The 19697-nt window shown below is 37.9% G+C and overlaps 1 protein-coding gene across 1 annotated transcript in view; it reads left to right on the top strand.

Annotated features, from left to right (window-relative positions):
* The window catches only part of LOC127529574 (uncharacterized), an 813564-nt gene extending 795203 nt beyond the window's left edge, over positions 1–18361 (top strand). The window contains exon 2 of the mRNA XM_051933553.1: positions 17009–18361. Within this exon, the coding sequence (XP_051789513.1) occupies positions 17332–18309 (978 nt within the window). The 5' untranslated portion in view covers positions 17009–17331 and the 3' untranslated portion in view covers positions 18310–18361. The remainder of the gene's footprint in view (positions 1–17008) is intronic.
* Positions 18362–19697: the final 1336 nt, after the last annotated feature.

A 19697-nucleotide genomic window follows, 5' to 3' on the forward strand; every position in this document is an offset into this window, starting at 1 on the left:
AGTCAAACAGGTTCCAGTTATGACCATTACGCGTAGAATTTCGAAATAAAACCTGCCTAACTTTTGTAAGTAAGCTGTAAGGAATGAGCCTGCCAAATTTCAGACTTCTACCTACACGGGAAGTTGGAGAATTAGTGATGAGTGAGTCAGTCAGTCAGTCAGTCAGTCAGTCAATCAGTCAGTGAGTCAGTGAGGGCTTTGCCTTTTATTAGTATAGATTCATCAATAAAGGATGCATTGTCTATTTTGATGGATGATAAGCAATAAGTAGTAGAAAATGTGAAACTCCTTGATTAGATTGTGCAAGATACTCAAAAGATGTGAAATTACCAATACTTATAGCATTATAATTTAACTAGGTAGAAAAAATATTTGCAAGACCGCCCCACCTCTTTCTTTGGTGAACAGAATAAAAGAAATTATAACCCAGAGGAGCAGATTTTAGAACACTAGCACCATTTAACATTTAACCATGTTTCACATAGAATTAAACATTTATATTTATCTATGTGTGATTAAATAATTTATGTAAAATGTTTTACTATTTAAAGCCCTAATATTAAACAAGGCCCACATACAGGTTGTGTTAACACATAGCTTTACAGAAGCCTCAGGATAAATATTAAATTGTTTGTATTTACACTACACTCGGAATGACCACCAGAGGACGAACTGGAGGTGACTGCCAGCATTCTTTATGTTTTTGCACCACCGCGCCCCTGCTGCTTTTGAAATTAAATATAGTTGGCCAGTTCCGAGCATCAACTTGATGATAACATACATACAAGACCGCAAGACAAGCACATTAGTGAGTCTTCATTGTTTTTTAATTTATTTTTATTTTTAAATTTGTGTTTTTTAATTATATTTTTCTCAAACAATTAAAAAAAAACAACTTTATTTTCCTCCCGAGCAACATCGGGTATTTCAACTAGTTTATTTATATAACCCCCCTGTGCACTGATTACATTTTAATACATATTCAAGTCTATTATCAAACATATTATTTGATAGTCATGAGAGTTGTATTACCTTAGTGATGTTTTTGAAGAGGACAAAAAGCTCTCAGTCTACTGGGGTGTAGGCTATCTCACCTGAAGAACTGAAACAGTTCTCTTCACAGAAAGTTTTCTGCCAGTTGTTCAGGGAGATAAGTCTGTTGAATGCTTCATCTCATCTGCTCATTGGAAGTGGTCCCAAGATGATGATGCTTGCAGCCAAGGTCCTCTCCTTGATGGCACAAACAAGCGATGAGAAGTCCCGTTTCAATATTTCCGACTTACGGTGAAAAATATCATATCTAGCAGACATTTGCAGTTCATTTCACTAAGCACTAAAGAAAACATCTTTAAGTCCATTATAGATTATATATTAACTAACACAAAAATAAACAAATATAAATAAACATAAAAATAAACAAATAAACACCAGAACTCTAGTCCATCTCCCTTCTTCCTTTTCAAATAATACATAAAGGACTGCCCAGGACTTTCTGGAGTCCCCAAAAATCAAACTTTACACAAGTCCCAGACCTTTTCCCCCCTTCACCTTTTATCAAGCTACTCCAGGGACTCTGAATATACTTCCTCCACAGATGCACAACTCAAAATAAAACAAACCAGGGATGATAAAGGTCAATATTTCTGTAATCTATAGTTTGATTCTCAAACTGTACTCATTTTGTATCAAGTACCAAGAAAAAATATCAGTTATAATTTTTCTGCAAGATACAGTAGCAAGATTCTTGCTAAGACACAGAATTTATTATCACACTATTACTATTACTGCAGCCTAGAGCATTGTGGGTCATTTTTGACTTCAATCAATCATATAATAGATTTTTGTAGTCACTTACTTCTTTAACCAATCATATATTAGGATATTTTGCTCAGTCACTTTGTCATTCAGCAAATCAGCAGCTGGGGGTACTTGTCAATCATTTTGTACTTTATCCTCCCCACAGATCCACCCATTATTTCTCCATGTGAAGGGTCCAGCTGCAGCCCTCCACAGCTCCATGATTCAGCAACTTTGTTGGACAGCCAATTACATTCTCTCTTTATGTCACATGGTTAGACAGCAGAGTGCCACTGGACAGCCAAAGAATTTGCAGCTTTTGTCACACAATTTTAAGGGTACTTGCTCCTTGTAAATTCTCAAATTCTGTCTAGAATGTATGTACATTTCTATGTTTGGACTTTGAAAAACACAATAAAACAAACTTTGTGTGTGGTAAAACATACAGGGGAACAGGACACAAACAGTTATGGTGTATACTCTCAGATAAGTCGAGATTTGATTTTATCATATAATTTCTGGTATTTTATAATGTCGGTCGTATAAATCAAATGCAGAAAACTCACACTATTGGTTCAAGAGATTATGGTATGCTAACGCACACCTAAGAGAGTAACCACGGAGCACACTGCCTTTTTTCTTTCTATGTATTGTGCCTAAGTGACCACATGGTAATACCCAAACTATTCCGAAGCAATGTTTGCACTGATTTGTGTTTTTTGTATCTCACACCGTCATACACCTTTATCATAAGAGCATCCCTTATCTACGATGGAGCGTTTGATCAGAAGAAAAAATGAAGCTGGTTTTAAATTAAATGTCATTGAAGTAGCGAAACTGCAATGCTGCAACAAAATTCAATGCATCTGAGAAACTGATGCAAGATTGGAGGAGGCAGGAAGATGTAAAAAAAAAATTAAGTGTCGAATTTTTGAACGGGGGTATAAGTCAGGGTCTGATTTTATGATCGATTTTTCGGGTTTCAAGACCCAACTTATATGTGAGTATATATGGTGTCTTTTCATTCTGTGCAAAATCAACATTTTAGAGTATAACATTCTTAACAGAAAGATGCTTTTCTAGTGTCACAAGAATGAGTCACAGACATCATGAAGGTTTGGGGCAGCCACCCGTATATTGTTCCACAGCTGCAAAAATGAGTTAATTTGAACAGAGATGTTCACAGATTTGAGTCCAAAACAGAACTGATGTTATTGAGGTTAGATGGCAGCTTTAAAGGCCAGCAAAGGAAATGACGTCATCAGGGCCAGAACCAGACGTGATGACGTCGGGACCGGAAGTGACGTCATCATTGGGCTGGAAACAGAAGTAACATCATCAGTTAGCCAGTACCCTGCGGGATTTCCCATGGATGGTCTGCAAGAGATTGAGAGACACAGTCAGCACACCCCGCCACTCCCTGGTCTGGGTTGGAATTACTATCATTTAGGCTCTTCAGCTGTCTCCCAGTTGCACGTGTGTGACAGTAGGTATAATTGTAATGTGAAGGCAACTAAATGTTATTAAGCTAACTTAATTGTTTGCATTCTAGTACTGATAAACACTATATAGTTCTCCTTTATTCTTTTATAATATAGCTTAATTTAAATATATTATATTTTTCAATGTAATTTAATTTCTCCCTTACATCTTGAGCTCTAATTGTAGATATTATCAAAAGGAGCTTATAAACCAGTGACTCAGGTGGTCAGTCTTTCTGCCCACCGGAAAATAGTTTACCAAAATAGTCGATCATGAACTTCAGTGTGTCAATGAGGAAGTCAGGAACTTGATAAACAGATTCAACAGCTCCTGGCTCGCCAGTTCACATTGCAGAAACAGAAAGCCCAACTACAAGGACTACAAAAAGACTCCCTCAAAAGCATTCCAGAAATCTTGGCATCATTGACTCCACCACATTCCACTAAGACACCAGGCAGAGTTAGCTTCGCCCCTGCTGCACTGAAGACCACCAACTTTTTTGGAACACTTCGCTCCCCCGACTTGCCTACAACTCATAAGGATGTTTTAATCATTTGAGATTCGATTGTTTGCAATTTAAACTTTCCATTAACTGACCTCAAGGCTTTTGTATCCTGCTATCCTGGAGCCCATGTCTTAGATATCGAAAGGAAAGCACCACCAATCTTTGAGAAGCACAAGAAGAGACATTTTGGAAGTGTTGGTCTCCATGGTGCTGAGGTAGGCGGTAGAGACTTTTATTTGGATTAAGTGAGTTTGAAACTAAAAATTGCAAACAATCTGCATGTATTTAAGGAGCTCCACATGAAACAGAAAGACCTATAGGGATACAACTAGCATACTTTACACACACTAACTTAAATTGAACCAAACGTTCAAAATATTCATACTGTGCAGAAAAATGTCTTGTACTTTTTAGGAAAATCTATCTATATATGAGGAGAATGTTTAAAATTCCACATGAACAATGACCACATTTGAACGGAATACTTTTGGATCCATGAGTTCCATTATGCAATTACCTTATTCAGACAAGAATAACTTCTCTTTTGCAGATATATGTATATTCATCTGGTAAAATAGCATAGTAAGACTATATAATAAGGATGTTTTATTTTTCATGTTGGACATGCAATGGAATGTTTTTTTTCACACACAAAACCAAAATGTTAACTGACATCTTTGATTTCTGCCCTGTTTCTTTCAGTAAAGTAAATTGCATTTGAATGATTCTCTTTTGAGACCTAGTAAGAGATGACTCCTTTCCCAGACCTTTCAATCTCCATGAAAGTGTGTTTGGCTACAGCATCAGCATGTTTTATTAGCTTCATGTTTTACAAACAACTGACCAAGGCATTCCCATTCTCTGAACTCTGCTTTGGCTGAATCTATCCTCTATTTCAGTTTCATTATTGAAATAGTGACATAACAGACAAAATCAACATCCTGCCAAGAATACCTATTATACCATTTTGATAAGAAACATCTACTTTCACAGTACCATTTTTGTGAATGGGAATGTGTGTAAATTGGGCTGATTTCAGCAACAGTTCATTTTTATTTAAACCAAAATTGCACAAAGAATAATTCAATGGGTTTTAGCAGGTGTAGACCATCAGGGTACATACAGCGGCCCTACCCTGAAACAGACAGGTAGAGACACAAGTGTTGCACAGCACACGTTTATTTACAGTAGGGGAGTGTTTTCTCTCTCCCCACAGCACAGCACATAAAGCACAATTCACAATCCTTTACTCTTTTTGTCTTCCTTTTCTCTCGCCTCCACTCCTCCACAGGCAGCTTCATCCTCTTCCAATCGATTCTGGCTCCCCGAATGCAGTGAGGCAGCTCCTTTTATTTAGGCCCTGGGAGTTCTCCAGGTTGTTCATCAAGATTACAAAAAATCACTCCCAGGTATGGTATCACTCCCAGGTATGGTAGACTCTGCAGCTTCCCCTGGTGGCCCCACGGAACCTAACAGGGCTGTGCCAAACCTTAGCTCCCAGCATGCCCTATGGGAAACCGTGGTGCCACAGCCACCCAGGAGGGTCTGAAGAGAGATATGTGATCCTGAAGAGAGATATGTGATCATAATGGGTAATTTATTTAACTGTAAAGTGATTTTGATAAATATCTATGCACCCAATGTGGATAATAGAGACTTCACCCAAAACATAATTGCATCCATTCCCAATGTGAACACTCATAAAATTATAATAGGTGGGGACTTTAATTGTATTTTAAATCCAGACCTAGTTAGGTCTCCTGCCACAGGGGCAATGACATATGGTCTATAAATATTTGGACAGAGACAACTTTTTTCTAATTTTGGTTCTGTACATTACTACAATGAATTTTAAATGAAACAACTCAGATGCAGTTGAAGTGCAGACTTTCAGCTTTAATTCAGTGAGTTGAACAAAATGATTGCATAAAAATGTGAGGCAACTAAAGCATTTTGTAACACAATCCCTTCATTTCAGGGACTCTCATGGGCAGGTGTGGGCAAGTCCGTCGTTATGTCATTATCAATTAAGCAGATAAAAGGCCTGGAGTTGATTTGAGACGTGGTGCTTGCATGTGGAAGATTTTGCTGTGAACAGACAACATGCGGTCAAAGGAGCTCTCCATGCAGGTGAAAGAAGCCATCCTTAAGCTGCGAAAACAGAAAAAACCCATCCGAGAAATTGCTACAATATTATGAGTGGCAAAATCTACAGTTTGGTACATCCTGAGAAAGAAAGCAAGCACTGCTGAACTCAGCAACTCAAAAAGACCTGGATGTCCACGGAAGACAACAGTGGTGGATGATCGCAGAATCATTTCCATGGTGAAGAGAAACCCCTTCACAACAGCCAACCAAGTGAACAACACTCTCCAGGGGGTAGGCGTATCGATAACCAAGTCTACCAAAAAGAGAAGACTGCATGAAAGTAAATACAGAGGGTGCACTGCAAGGTGCAAGCCACTCATAAGCCTCAAGAATAGAAAGGCTAGATTGGACTTTGCTAAAGAACATCTAAAAAAGCCAGCAAAGTTCTGGAAAAACATTCTTTAGACAGATGAAACCAAGATCAACCTCAACCAGAATGATGGCAAGAAAAAAGTATGGAGAAGGCGTGGAACAGCTCATTATCCAAAGCATACCACATCATCTGTAAAACACGGTGGAGGCAGTGTGATGGCTTGGGAGTGCATGGCTTCCAGTGGCACTGGGACACTAGTGTTTATTGATGATGTGACACAGGACAGAAGCAGCCGAATGAATTCTTAGGTGTTCAGAGACATACTGTCTTCTCTAATCCAGCTAAATGCAGTCAAATTGATTGGGCGGCATTTCATGATACAGATGGACAATGACCCAAAACATACACCCAAAGCAACCCAGGAGTTTATTAAAGCAAAGAAGTGGAAAATTCTTGAATGGCCAAGTCAATCACCTGATCATAACCCAATTGAGCATGCATTTCACTTATTGAAGACTAAACTTCAGACAGAAAGGCCCACAAACAAACAGCAACTGAAAGCCACTGCAGTAAAGGCCTGGCAGACCATTAAAAAGGTGGAAACCCAACATCTGGTGATGTCCATGAGTTCAAGACTTCAGGCTGTCATTGCCAGCAAAGGGTTTTCAACCAAGTATTCGAAATGAACATTTTATTTCCAGTTATTTAATTTGTCCAATTACTTTTGAGCCCCTGAAATGAAGGGATTGTGTTAAAAAATGCTTTAGTTGCCTCACATTTTTATGCAATCATTTTGTTCACCCCACTGAATTAAAGCTGAAAGTCTGCACTTCAACTGCATCTGAGTTGTTTCATTTAAAATTCATTGTGGTAATGTACAGAACCAAAATTAGAAAAAAGTTGTCTCTGACCAAATATTTATGGACCTAACTGTAACACTGCAAAAATATTTACACAGTTTGTAACTGATCATGGCTTGTCAGACACCTGGAAATTTCTAAACCCTAAGTCAAGAGCATATTCCTTCTACTTACCAGTGCATCACTGTTACTTAAGAGAGCAGATTATTTAAAAATTTTCCCACAAAAATAAATTGGAAACCAAGAAGGCATCAGAGTTAATCAGTTAAATTACCAGAATAGATCAAGAACATGCCAGGTGTTCAAATGAGGCACTTAGTAGGAAAAGACAGCCTCTGCATGGAGAACTCAACTTCTTGACAACTAAAGAAACAGAACAACTGAATTTTAAATCAAGTCATCATTACTATGAACATGAAGAGTGTGGAAAAAAGTCGAGACAACAGCAGGCAGACATCAATAAAAAAGTAAAAAAGCAATTTCTTTATTCTTGGTGAGAGTAGGCTTGCAGCCCCTGTCGGCCAATTCTACTGACAGATCAGATAGCCTGTCCAAGAATAGGAGTTAGCTCAGTTTTATAGTAGTTTGTTTACTAAACAAAAAGAGGAAGTATGACAGTTCAATTTGAGGTCAAGCAGAGTCTGCAAGTAGCTTCACATCACACATCAGATCAGTACTGGAGAAGTACACGGTAGTCTTTAGATAAGAGGAACTGTTGGCATATCCATACTCCCAGGCTTCCTACCCAGCTCAGGTTATGCAATTCAGCTATGGCTAATTTTGCAAGACAGTTACAGAGACAGCACTTTGCAAAACATGTACTTCCCTATTCTTCTGCACCATCAGGGTTACAACACTTCAACGGCTATGTGGCAGTTGCAATTTAAGAATCTTATTATAGCTTACATTTCACACATAATGATCATCACACATAATAATTGGTTATACAATATCAAAAGCTACCTTAAAAGTTAGTTTAGTACATTTGTCATACAGGAAAACACTCTTACAGCTTAGTGTGTGTATTAGATTACATTTGTTCAGTTAGCTTAATACCTCCTTAAACTGTACTCAAGCTGAATTCTTTCTCTCTATATATGATAAACAAATCATATAGAAATAATAAATCATAAAACTCTGCGTCATGCTTAATGCAAATTACAGTTATTGGTATTGAGAGTTAAATACTTATAATCATTTCAGTTAATAATGTTTTTTCTCTTTCTCAAGAGAAAGGTAATAAGAAAACAAATCCACAAGCGGGAATTTCGCAATGCAATCCCAGCAATCACCAACACAGACGGAGACAAAATCATTGACCATGAAAATATAATGCACACATTTAGAGACCTTTGTAAGTCCTTGTACTCTAATCAGTTTAAAGAAGACAAGGCACAACCTAATGCGTGTTTGGATGCATCACAGATACCACAACTAGATACTCTCAGTGCACAGGACTCGGGCAAACCTCTGGCACTATCAGAATTACTTGATGCTATAAACTCACTTCAGAGTGGGAAAGCAGCAGGCTCTGATGGCTACCTGCCGAATTTTATAAAAAATTCTCAGTTAAGTTAGCTCCCCTTTTATTAGCAACATTTACAGAAGCTAGAGACAATAAAATTCTACTTCAAACTTTTCACCAAGCATTAATTACCTTCTTTCCTAAGCAAAATAAGGACTTGTTACAATATGCCTGCGGTGTGCTGGCTCCCTGCCCGGGATTTGTTTCCGGCCTTGCGCCATGTGTGGGCTGGGATTGGCTCCAGCAGACCCCCGTGACCCTGTAGTTAGGATATAGCAGGTTGGATAATGGTTGGTTGGTTACAATGTGCAGCATACAGACCAATCTCACTTCTGAATAATGATGTTAAGATATTCTCCAAAGTCCTAGCTAAAAGGATTGAGAAAGTGCTTCCTTCGGTATTATCACAAGACCAAACTGGATTTATTAAAGGCAGACACTTAGCTTCCAATCTTCCTGTTTAATGTAAAAATTACAAATTTATTTGCATTTTTTTACTTTTATCGAATATGTTTAAAGCAAGTAACATTCCATACAATCAAGTTAAAGTTAACAAAACTAAATTCAATTCAACCCCCACCCATGCGAAAGAGAGAAAGGCCAACAGCCAGAGTAAAACTTTTGAGAGTCATATACAGGGAAAGGAGTCTTTCCCCCAATATAAGTGCTTATTCTAAAAGAGTATTGATTAGATTCTGACATGTTGTAAAAAAGTTTTGAACAGATCCTCTAAGAGAGAATTAGATTTTTTCCAATTTCAAATAGTATATAACATCAATTACCCACTGACTTAACAGAGGTGGGTTAAGATTCTTCCAGTTGAGCAAGAAAACTCTGGGTCCAAATAGTGAAATAAAGGCAATTACAGTTTGTTCATCCTTCTCCACTTTCTCCAGTGCTTCATCTGGGAGTACACCAAACACAGCTATTAATGGATTAGGAGTGATTGTAACATAAATGCTGTCTGATAGGCCTTTAAAAGAATTTGTCCAGAATGATGTCAATTTGGTACACACCCAAAACATGTGGCCTAGTGAAGCTGGAGCTTGATTGCAATGTTCGCAGAGTGGATCTTGGAAACATTTTGGACAGTTTAAAACAAGATAGATATGCTTGATAAAAAATTTTAAGTTGTATAATTGAATGCTTTGTGCATATGGAGCTAGACTGAATTCTGTGCATGACTTCCTTCCACTCCTTTTCCGAAATGTTGAGTAAGTGATCCTTTTCCCACTGTTCTTTGGGATCTTTAAAAGGAAAGGACTTTAAAATGGTTTTAATATTTTAGAAATGCTGTCTAAGACTGATCAATATCTCTTCTAGAATTGAAATTTTTTTCTGCACTTTGAATAGTCAGCATACATCTGAATTTTGCAATATTGTTTGGATGAAAAAATGCTGTGTTACAGAAATTACTTTTGTGAGCTTCGAAAGATAGATCAGTGCCAATGATGATACCTAAATCTCCTACTGTAACACATGGTGTGGTTGAAAAACCATTTATAGAGACTAAATTTCAGACAGCCTATTCATTACATAGAGCAATATTTCTACTTGGAATTTAACTTTAGAAAATGATTACTCCTCCAGTCTTTGATATCTTTCGTACAGTGTCTTACTACTTCTTTTTAGGAGACTGTGTTGATTTAATGTGAGTAATGACATCCTTTACCTATTCTCTAACTCTGTGATGGCCATTGCAACTTTATGTGCTGTAATGTACTATGCTGGTAATATCACTTCAAGAGAGGCCCACTGAATAAACAAGCTAATTAAAAGTACCCTGAAAGTATTAGTGAAGGAGCAAAAAAAATGGTCTTGATTTTTTATCTGTCTTCATTAGCCTAAGTCAATGCTTTGGAACCTGTGGCCTTCAAACTTTTAAGTAAGGAAGAAGTGCAATGATTAAAAAATGCAGGTTTGGAAAAATGGTACCACTGTGACTTTACAAACTTGGTATGTTATCGTACAGATGTTAATTAACTAATGTAGCCTTCACCATTGCATTGCTTGTCTGTTGAAAATGAATTCACTCAGTGCCTGGGTTATCCTGGTTGAATGGGTCTGTCTTGTGTTTTACAGTTGCTCATTTATTGTAACACTATGCCTCTTAAACTACCCAAAATAGCAAACTTTGCTTAAACAGTCCTATGTCCTAATTAATCCTGTGCCATCAAGGAAAGCCAATTAACTACTACTCTTACTAACCAGTTCATGCTCAATCAGACAGTAACCATAAAACGTATTGTGCAAGCTTATCATGCATACACCTTGAGTTTTGTTGCCATGTTATTTGCTTTGTGGTTCATTATAGGAAATCACCATTGCTAATATGTCCACATTTTATTTATTTTTCTTCTTTCATATTTACTTAGTTTATAAAGTAGATTATTCTTACATGTGTGTCTTTTTCCTCTTGCTTTCCATTATTTGTTTCTAGCTGTGAGTTGAGCTTTGTTTTTCATTTTATATTTTTATGTTGTTTATGTTGTTTTCAGATTTATTTTAAATGCTTATCTTTTGGCCAGTATTTCATTATAAATACAATCATCTTTTTTCCATCTCTACTTCTATTGAACAGGTATTTACCTCTTCCTATAATAGTAACTTTTTCCTAACTCTTCTTGAATGGTGTGATTACAACCATATATCAGTTTCAGCCTCATTCTGCTTAGAGGTTCTCAGCAGGGTTTGTACATTTCTCTTGGGTAAGACAAATTTGGAGTGAAAAACTCTGAGCTCAGTCAGCAGTAGTTAACCATCTATACTATAGAAATCATACACTCTTTTGACCATCTGGATATCTTCCTTATGTATTGAAAACACAGTGAGTGAGTGTAAACCTGACAGGATTATACCTGTTGTAATGCTCTCTTTTCGTTTGAACTATTGTGTCATTTTTGTGGCATTGTAGTTCACATTTACCTTTAGAATTATTGTAGTGTAAGGAGACTTATAAGTCTGTGTTATTGATGTGACACTAAAAATATATCTTTATGGTACTTTTCCCTTTCTGGCTTATTCAGGAATGTTGTCTGGTATGTCAGTTCTGCAGTTTCTGCCTTTTGTTTTGGATTTTCAAACAGAACATTGAATTACTCATTCTTTTCAGTCTTTTCATAACTCATTAAACTATCATGTAAGATGAAGTAAGATCAAAATCTGTTTTTGTAGCAAATTTGAAACAATATAATAATTCTCTGAATATACTAGTATGGCTACCTCCATAAAAAAGTATGAATTCAAAGTCTATTTTATGCAATAACATCTGGGCATCAGTAGCAGCAGAGTTAGGTGGTTGTTTCATTATTCGGAGTACCAGTACCACAGCATAGTGTTTTGAGAGCATCTTTATGGCATAACCATTGAGTACCAGACAGCTTTTTTAGATGATGATGGACATTCTGACCCGGACAGAGGGATTTTTTTTTCTACAAATGCAGCATTTTACTTTGCAGATGATGTAAAAAATGAACAAAGTGATTGGTAAATTGCGTACTTTCAGCTAAAACTGTTAAGGCAATGTGCATGCAAAGCTTTTTCATTTTGATTTTGGATTCTGGCATGAAGGTCCTTATAGGTGCCACTCATATTAAATGCCCCATCATAACCTTGGCCCCTTATCTTTTCTAGCTTCATATAAAATGTTTTGAAGATTTTCACCAGTTATTGATTTAACCTTACATGCTTAGAGGTAGTTTTGCTTTATCTCCATGTCATGTTCATATCGTACAATAAAGGAGACATGTTCCATATGAGGAGAAACCACTTGTTTCATCCAAAAGAACAGTGAAAATATCAGCATTACTGATTTCTTGTAGACTGATAATCTAAGAACAGAGCAATAATTAGACTAATCAAGAAAATAAATAAGGAAAAAAGACAATGCTCAAAATCCGTCAGACTTCAGTGTACCATCAACCTAAGCTTCCTCCACTTTAAATTGAACTAAATTGACAGATGCAGGGTTAATGGAGTGGTGATGTCTGTTGGTGTACCACACACACAATATAGGGGACTTAGGAAATCTTAAATTCACATATACAAATATAATACATAAATGTAACAATTTTAACATAAAATAAATCATTTCAATAAACATATAAAAAACCATTTTAAACTAAACCAAAATACCATAAAAATGAAACATAAACAAAGGTCAGGAAATGTAATCTGGCAGACACATAGCAGCTTTCCTATGTTTTTATTTTTTACTCAAGTGTGTTGAAATTTAAGTTTGTTGTTGGTGTTGAGATATTATGATTGAATGATTATTGTACTCATTTAACAGCTAAATATTTTTAGATTTGTATAGTTGAGTAAATTCAACAGACAAGCAATGCAATGATGAAGGCTACATTATTTAATTAACATCCGTGAGATAACATACCAAGTTTGGAAAGTCACAGTGGTACCATTTTTCCAACCAGCATTTTTATAACCATTGCACTTCTTACTTACTTAGAAGTTTGAAGGCCACAGGTTCCAAAGCATTGACTTAGGCTAATGAAGACAGACAAAGACAGATAAAAAATCAAGACCACTTAAAATTAATTCAAAATGTGTAATTCAGTTTGATATTAAGATATTAATTCTCACTGGTAAAATAGCTATCTAATTATTTAACCTGAATGCAGTTTCAACAATTCTGCTAAGCAGCAGCAGCAACAACACATTTGGGCCACTAGAAAAGGGAATCAAAAAGTTCATGCAACCTAGTCTTAAAAAAGTGAAACAAATTAGAATTGTAGCAAGCATTAGAACATTAGAAAACTCTAGACGAGAACAGGCCATTCAGCCCAACAAAGCACGCCTGTCCTATCCACTTATTTCTTCCAAAAAAACATCAAGTCAAGTTCTGAAAGTCCCCAATGTCTTACTGTCTACCACACTACTTGGTAGCTTATTCCAAGTGTCTATCGTTCTTTGTGTAAAGAAAAACTTCCTAATGTTTGTGCGAAATTTACGCTTAACAAGTTTCCAACTGTGTCCCTGTGTTCTTGATGAACTCATTTTAAAATAACAGACTCAATCCACTGTACTAATGCACTTCAAAATTTTAAACACTTCAATCATGTCACCTCGTAATCTTCTTTTGCTTAAACTGTATAGGTTCAGCTCTTTAAATCTTTCCTCATAATTCAACCCCTGTAGCCGTGGAATCAGCCTAGTCGCTCTTTTCTGGACCTTTTCTAGTTCTGCTATGTCCTTTTTGTAGCCTGGAGACCAAAACTACACACAGTACTCAAGACGAGGCCTCACCAGTGCATTATAAAGGTTGAGCATAACCTCGTTGGACTTGTACTCCACACATTGTGCTATATAACCTAACATATTTTTTGGCCTTCTTAATGGCTTCTGAACACTGTCGGGAAGTCGATAGCTTAGAGTCCACTATGACTCCCAAATCCTTCTCATAAGGTGTACTCTCGATTTTCCGACCGCCCATTGTGTATTCAACCCTTACATTTTTACTTCCTATTTGTAATACCTTACATTTACTGACATTAAATTTCATCTGCCACAAATCTGCCCAAGCCTGTATGCTATCGAAGTCCTTCTGTAATGATATAACGGATTCCAAATTATCTGCTAATCCACCTATCTTGGTATCATTTGCAAACTTGACCAGCTTGTTACTTATATTCCTATCTAAATCATTTATATATATTAAAAATAGCAGCAGCCCTAGAACTGACCACTGTGTAACACCACTCTTAACATGGGTCAATTCTGATGAGGTTCCTCACACCATCACCCTCTGCTTCCTGTGTCTGAGCCAATTCTGCATCCATCTAAAAGCATCACCCTGAACTCCCACTTCTTTTAATTTGATGCCCAACCACTCATGTGGCACCTTATCAAATGCTTTCTGAAAGTCCAGATGAATAATATCATATGCTCCACTTTGATCGTATCCATTTGTTGCCTCCTCATAGAATTCCAGCATGTTAGTAAAACACGACCTCCCTTTTCTGAACCCATGCTGACTGTACAGAATGACTCCTGTCCTTGCCAGGTGTTGCTCAATCCTATCCTTAATAATTCCTTCCATTAGTTTTCCTGTGATGCATGTTAAGCTTATAGTTGCTTGGGTCTACCCTGTCACCCTTTTTAAATAATGGGATGATATTTGCTATTTTCCAGTCCTTCGGAATCTCTCCAGTGCGCAGTGACTTCCTAAAAATATGTGTCAAGGGTTTATATATGTACTCGCTAGCCTCCTTAAGAACTTGAGGGAAAATATTATCTGGTCCTGGTGATTTGTTTGATTTCAGCTTATTTAATCATGAGCAGCACTTCTCCATCTACAATTTCCAAATCCCTCAGTACTCTCCTTAGTAGTCCCTGTTACCTCTGGGATGTTATCCACTTGCTCACATGAAAACACCTCAGAAAAATGTAAGTTTAGGGCATTTCACTGTCTATATCTTTTAGTTCCCCTTGATTACATCTTGCCTGAAGAAGGGGCTTGAGTTGCCTCGAAAGCTTGCATATTGTAATCTTTTTAGTTAAAGATTTAGTTAAATTAAAGGTGTCGTTTTGCTTGGCTTTTCTCTACATTCATAATGGCTAACACGGTACAACACCTTAGTACTAAAATACTGAAAGAATCTCTTAAGGTCGTCTTTTGCCTTAGCTGCTATATTCCTCTCCAACTGTCTTAGCCTCCCTGATATCCTTCTTGATGGTTGCCCTCATGTTCTCATACGCTCTACGATTCACTTTGCAGTCATTAGTCTTATATACCTTATAAAGCAGTTTTTTCCTTTGCAACTTCACGTGGCTGATGTGTGCTTTGCAAACGCTAGAGGCTGTTGAGAGTTTTTGGTCTGTTCTGTGGTGTGAGATTTAAATAAAAAAATACATTCTACTCTTAAAACTTGGGTTTTGGTTGCCGCTAAGGAACCATGTGGGAATTTTTAAAGCTTTTTTCCCTTTAGAAGGGTTTTTTTTTTCGCCCGCACAAGAGCAAAAGTAGCTGGGTGTTTGGAGGTGCGCTTGGAAAAGTTACTTGTACCTGTTTTTGTTTTTGTTCTTGTTATCTGTATTGGAATTAGCATTGAGGAGGTAGGGTAGAAAGCAGCAGTAACTGATATCGGCATTTGTAAGCAAATAACCCCATCGTCGTAACAGCAATTCCTTAGTTTAAAGGAAAAGGAAAAGAAAAAAAGAAAAAAGGTCGCGGCTGACTTCAAAGCAGTAAAGGGCTCAGCAGTGCGCAGGTAAGCGGCCAGCGTTAAGGCGCCGATCAGGCACAAGCGGCTGTAGGAGCAAACAAGGTAGTAAAGTTTTATTTATTTTGTTTATTTTAGATTAAACAGTCCTTAGTGATCCAGAGGTAGAACAGTAAGTGGTCGACAGCGTAAGGGTTCATTAATACGGGGGAATACAAACAGTGCGAGTAGAGAACTTATAAGAAAGAGGAGCGCAAAGGTAGGAGAAGAGACAGAGAAAAGTAAAGTTAACCTCATAGAAAGACAAATAGCAGGCAGCTGAGAGGGAGAACAGTACAGGAGCTTAAGGGGAAAAGGTGTAAAATATCTGTAGCAGATCTTAGTTATACCATTTAAGTTAAGCAGCAGCTGAAAGAAGGAGAAATTTAATTAAAAAAAAAAACTTAAGGCAGTTTACTAATCCCAAATCAAATTTTAATAATGAGGCCCGTGCAATGCAAGTCCTGTTGGATGTTAGACTTTTTAGATGATGGTTTGGAAGAGCCAGTTGTCTATGAGGGCTACATCTGCAGGAGATGTCAGCTGATCCAGCACCTCGAGTTCAGGGTCGCTGAACTGGAGGAGGAGTTGGCTGACCTGCGTTGTAATAGAGAATTGGCGGACTTGGCCCAGGTGTCCTTTAGAGAGATAGTGTTCACCCCCAAGGTGGCACGGGAGGAGATTCCAGACCAGACAGGTAGAAACAGGTGGGTCACGGTCACAAGGCGTAAGGCAAAGGGTGCACACTGTCCGGGGGCATCAACCCCAGAATTAGAAGTGGCAAACCGTTATCATGTCCTTGCGGTGCTGGACGGAGTCTCTGATAATTCTGAGGTGGTAGGCAGGAATGAGGAGCCCCAACGGGCCACCTCAAAACCAGTTCCCAAAAAGAGAGAGGTAGTGATAGTTGGGGACTCAATCATTAGGGGGATTGAAGCACAGGTGTGCTCCAGAGAGAGAGAGTCTCGCACGGTGTGTTGCCTTCCAGGAGCACAGGTGGGGGACCTCCCTGGAAGGGTGGATAGGCTCTTGGCCAGAGCGGGGGTGGATCCAGTTGTCATTGTCCATGTTAGAACAAATGACATACATAAGGGTAGTCTGTCAGTTCTGCGATCCAAATTCAAAGAGTTAGGTGCTAAGCTGAGGAGCAGAACTGACAAGGTAGTCTTCTCCGAAGTTCTGCCTGTGCCACGCGCCAGTCCAGGTAAGATTGAGGAGATTAGAAGGCTTAACGTGTGGCTCAAATCTTGGTGCAGGGTAGAAGGGTATAGGTTTATGGGGCATTGGGACTCCTTTTGGAACAGTTGGGACCTGTTCCGCCGTGACGGGTTACATCTGAACCAGAGGGGCACCAATGTATTGGGGAGGCGTATGTGTAGGCTAGTCGAGGATTGTTTAAACTAGGGAATGGGGGGGCAGGGAGTTTAGGACAGGCCAGGTTTAGATCTATACATGGAAGAACAAACAATGGTGTAGAAACAAGAATGCATAGTAATGTAAATTCTAAGCAAACATTTAAATGTAGAAGGAGTAATACATTAAAAATAGCTTGCCTTAATGCTAGAAGTATCAAAAATAAGGTAAGTGAGTTGGAGTTATATGTAGCAGAGCATAATTATGATATTATAGCAATAACGGAAACCTGGCTAAATAACAAAGATGGGGATGAGTGTAACATAGAGGGATACACATTTTTTAGGAAGGATAGACAGAACAGAAAAGGAGGTGGGGTTGCTGTTTATGCCAAGCAGGATTTAAATGTAAGTCTTCTTCAGTTGGATGATGAGCCCCATCGTAGTGAGGACATGTGGCTTCGCCTGGAAAATATTAGGGAAAGAGGTCTTATTTTAGGAATGTGTTATAGACCACCCAATTCAGACAGTAATTTCAACACACATCTTTTTAGTAATATCAAAAAGGCAAGTTTACAGGGAGATATTATAGTCATGGGAGACTTTAATTATCCAAATATTAACTGGGATAACCTTACAGATGGTGGTGTACAAGAGCAGGAGTTTTTAGAAGTAATCAATGACTCTTTTTTAACACAGCACGTTAAAGCACCAACATGGGGTGAAGCCTGTCTGGATTTAGTATTTTGTAATAATCAGGATAGAATTGAGGGTGTAGAGGTGATTGAACCACTAGGGTCAAGTGACCATAATGTAATACAATTCTCAGTATTTTGTAAGAGTGCAGATGCAAAGACTAAAATTGTTAAGTTGAACTTTGGTAGGGCTAATTTTGAGCAGATGCGACAAAGTCTAAGTAGGATACACTGGGATAAGCTTTTAAGTGTTGAGACAGTCGAGGAGCAGTGGAACAGGTTTAAAAATGTTTTACATGTAATGCAGGACAAATACATACCTAAATTTGGAATTAATAGGAAACTAAAAAAAACACCACCGTGGATTAATAAAGATTTAAAAAAGAAGTTGCAAAGGAAAAAACTGCTTTATTAGGCATATAAGACTAATGACTGCAAAGTGAATTGTAGAGCGTATGAGAACATGAGGGCAATCATTAAGAAGGATATCAGGAAGCCTAAAAGACAGTTGGAGAGGAATATAACAGATAAGGTGAAAGAAGACCTAAGAGATTCTTTCAGTATTTTAGTAGTAAAAGAACAGTCAAGGAGGAGGTCAAGTGCATCAGGAATAGTAAAGGGGAATTAAAAGATACAGACAGTGAAATAGCGGATGCCTTAAACTTACATTTTTCTGAGGTGTTTACAAGTGAGCAAGTGGGTAACCTCCCAGAGGTAAACGTGACTACTAAGGAGGTACTGAGAGATTTGGAAATTGTAGAGGGAGAAGTGCTGCTCAGATTAAATAAGCTGAAATCGAACAAATCACCAGGACCAGATAATATTTATCCTCGTGTTCTTAAGGAGGCTAGTGAGTACATATATAAACCCTTGACGCATATTTTTAGGAAGTCACTGCGCACTGGAGAGATTCCGAAGGACTGGAAAATGGCAAATATCATCCCATTATATAAAAAGGATGACAAGGCAGATCCAAGCAACTATAGGCCAGTAAGCTTAAAATGCATCACAGGAAAATTAATGGAAGGAATTATTAAGGATAAGATCGAGCAACACCTGGCAAGGACAGGAGTTATTCTAAGCAGTCAGCATGGGTTCAGAAGAGGGAGGTCGTGTTTTACTAACATGCTGGAATTCTATGAGGAAGCAACAAAAGGATACGATCAAAGTGGAGCTTATGATATTATTTATCTGGACTTTCAGAAAGCATTTGATAAGGTTCCACATGAGAGGTTGGGCATCAAATTAAAAGAGGTGGGAGTTCAGGGTGATGTTTGTAGATGGGTGCAGAATTGGCTCAGACACAGGAAGCAGAGGGTAATGGTGCGAGGAACCTCATCAGTACTGGTCGATGTTAAGAGTGGTGTTCCACAGGGGTCAGTGCTAGGGCCGCTGCTATTTTTAATATATATATAAATGATTTAGATAGGAATATAAGTAACAAGCTGGTTAAGTTTGCAGATGATACCAAGATAGGTGGATTAACAGATAATTTGGAATCTGTTATATCATTACAGAAGGACTTGGATAGCATACAGGCTTGGGCAGAATTGTGGCAGATGAAATTTAATGTCAGTAAATGTAAAGTATTACACATTGGAAGTAAAAATGTTAGGTTTGAATACACATTGGGCGGTCGGAAAATCGAGAGTTCACCTAATGAGAAGGAGTTAGGAGTAATAGTGGACTCTAAGCTATCGACTTCCCGACAGTATTCAGAATCCATTAAGAAGACTAACAGAATGTTAGGATATATAGCACGATGTGTGGAGTACAAGTCCAAGGAGGTTATGCTCAAACTTT

The sequence above is a fragment of the Erpetoichthys calabaricus genome, chromosome 11 (assembly GCF_900747795.2).
Source record: "Erpetoichthys calabaricus chromosome 11, fErpCal1.3, whole genome shotgun sequence".
NCBI lineage: Eukaryota > Metazoa > Chordata > Cladistia > Polypteriformes > Polypteridae > Erpetoichthys > Erpetoichthys calabaricus.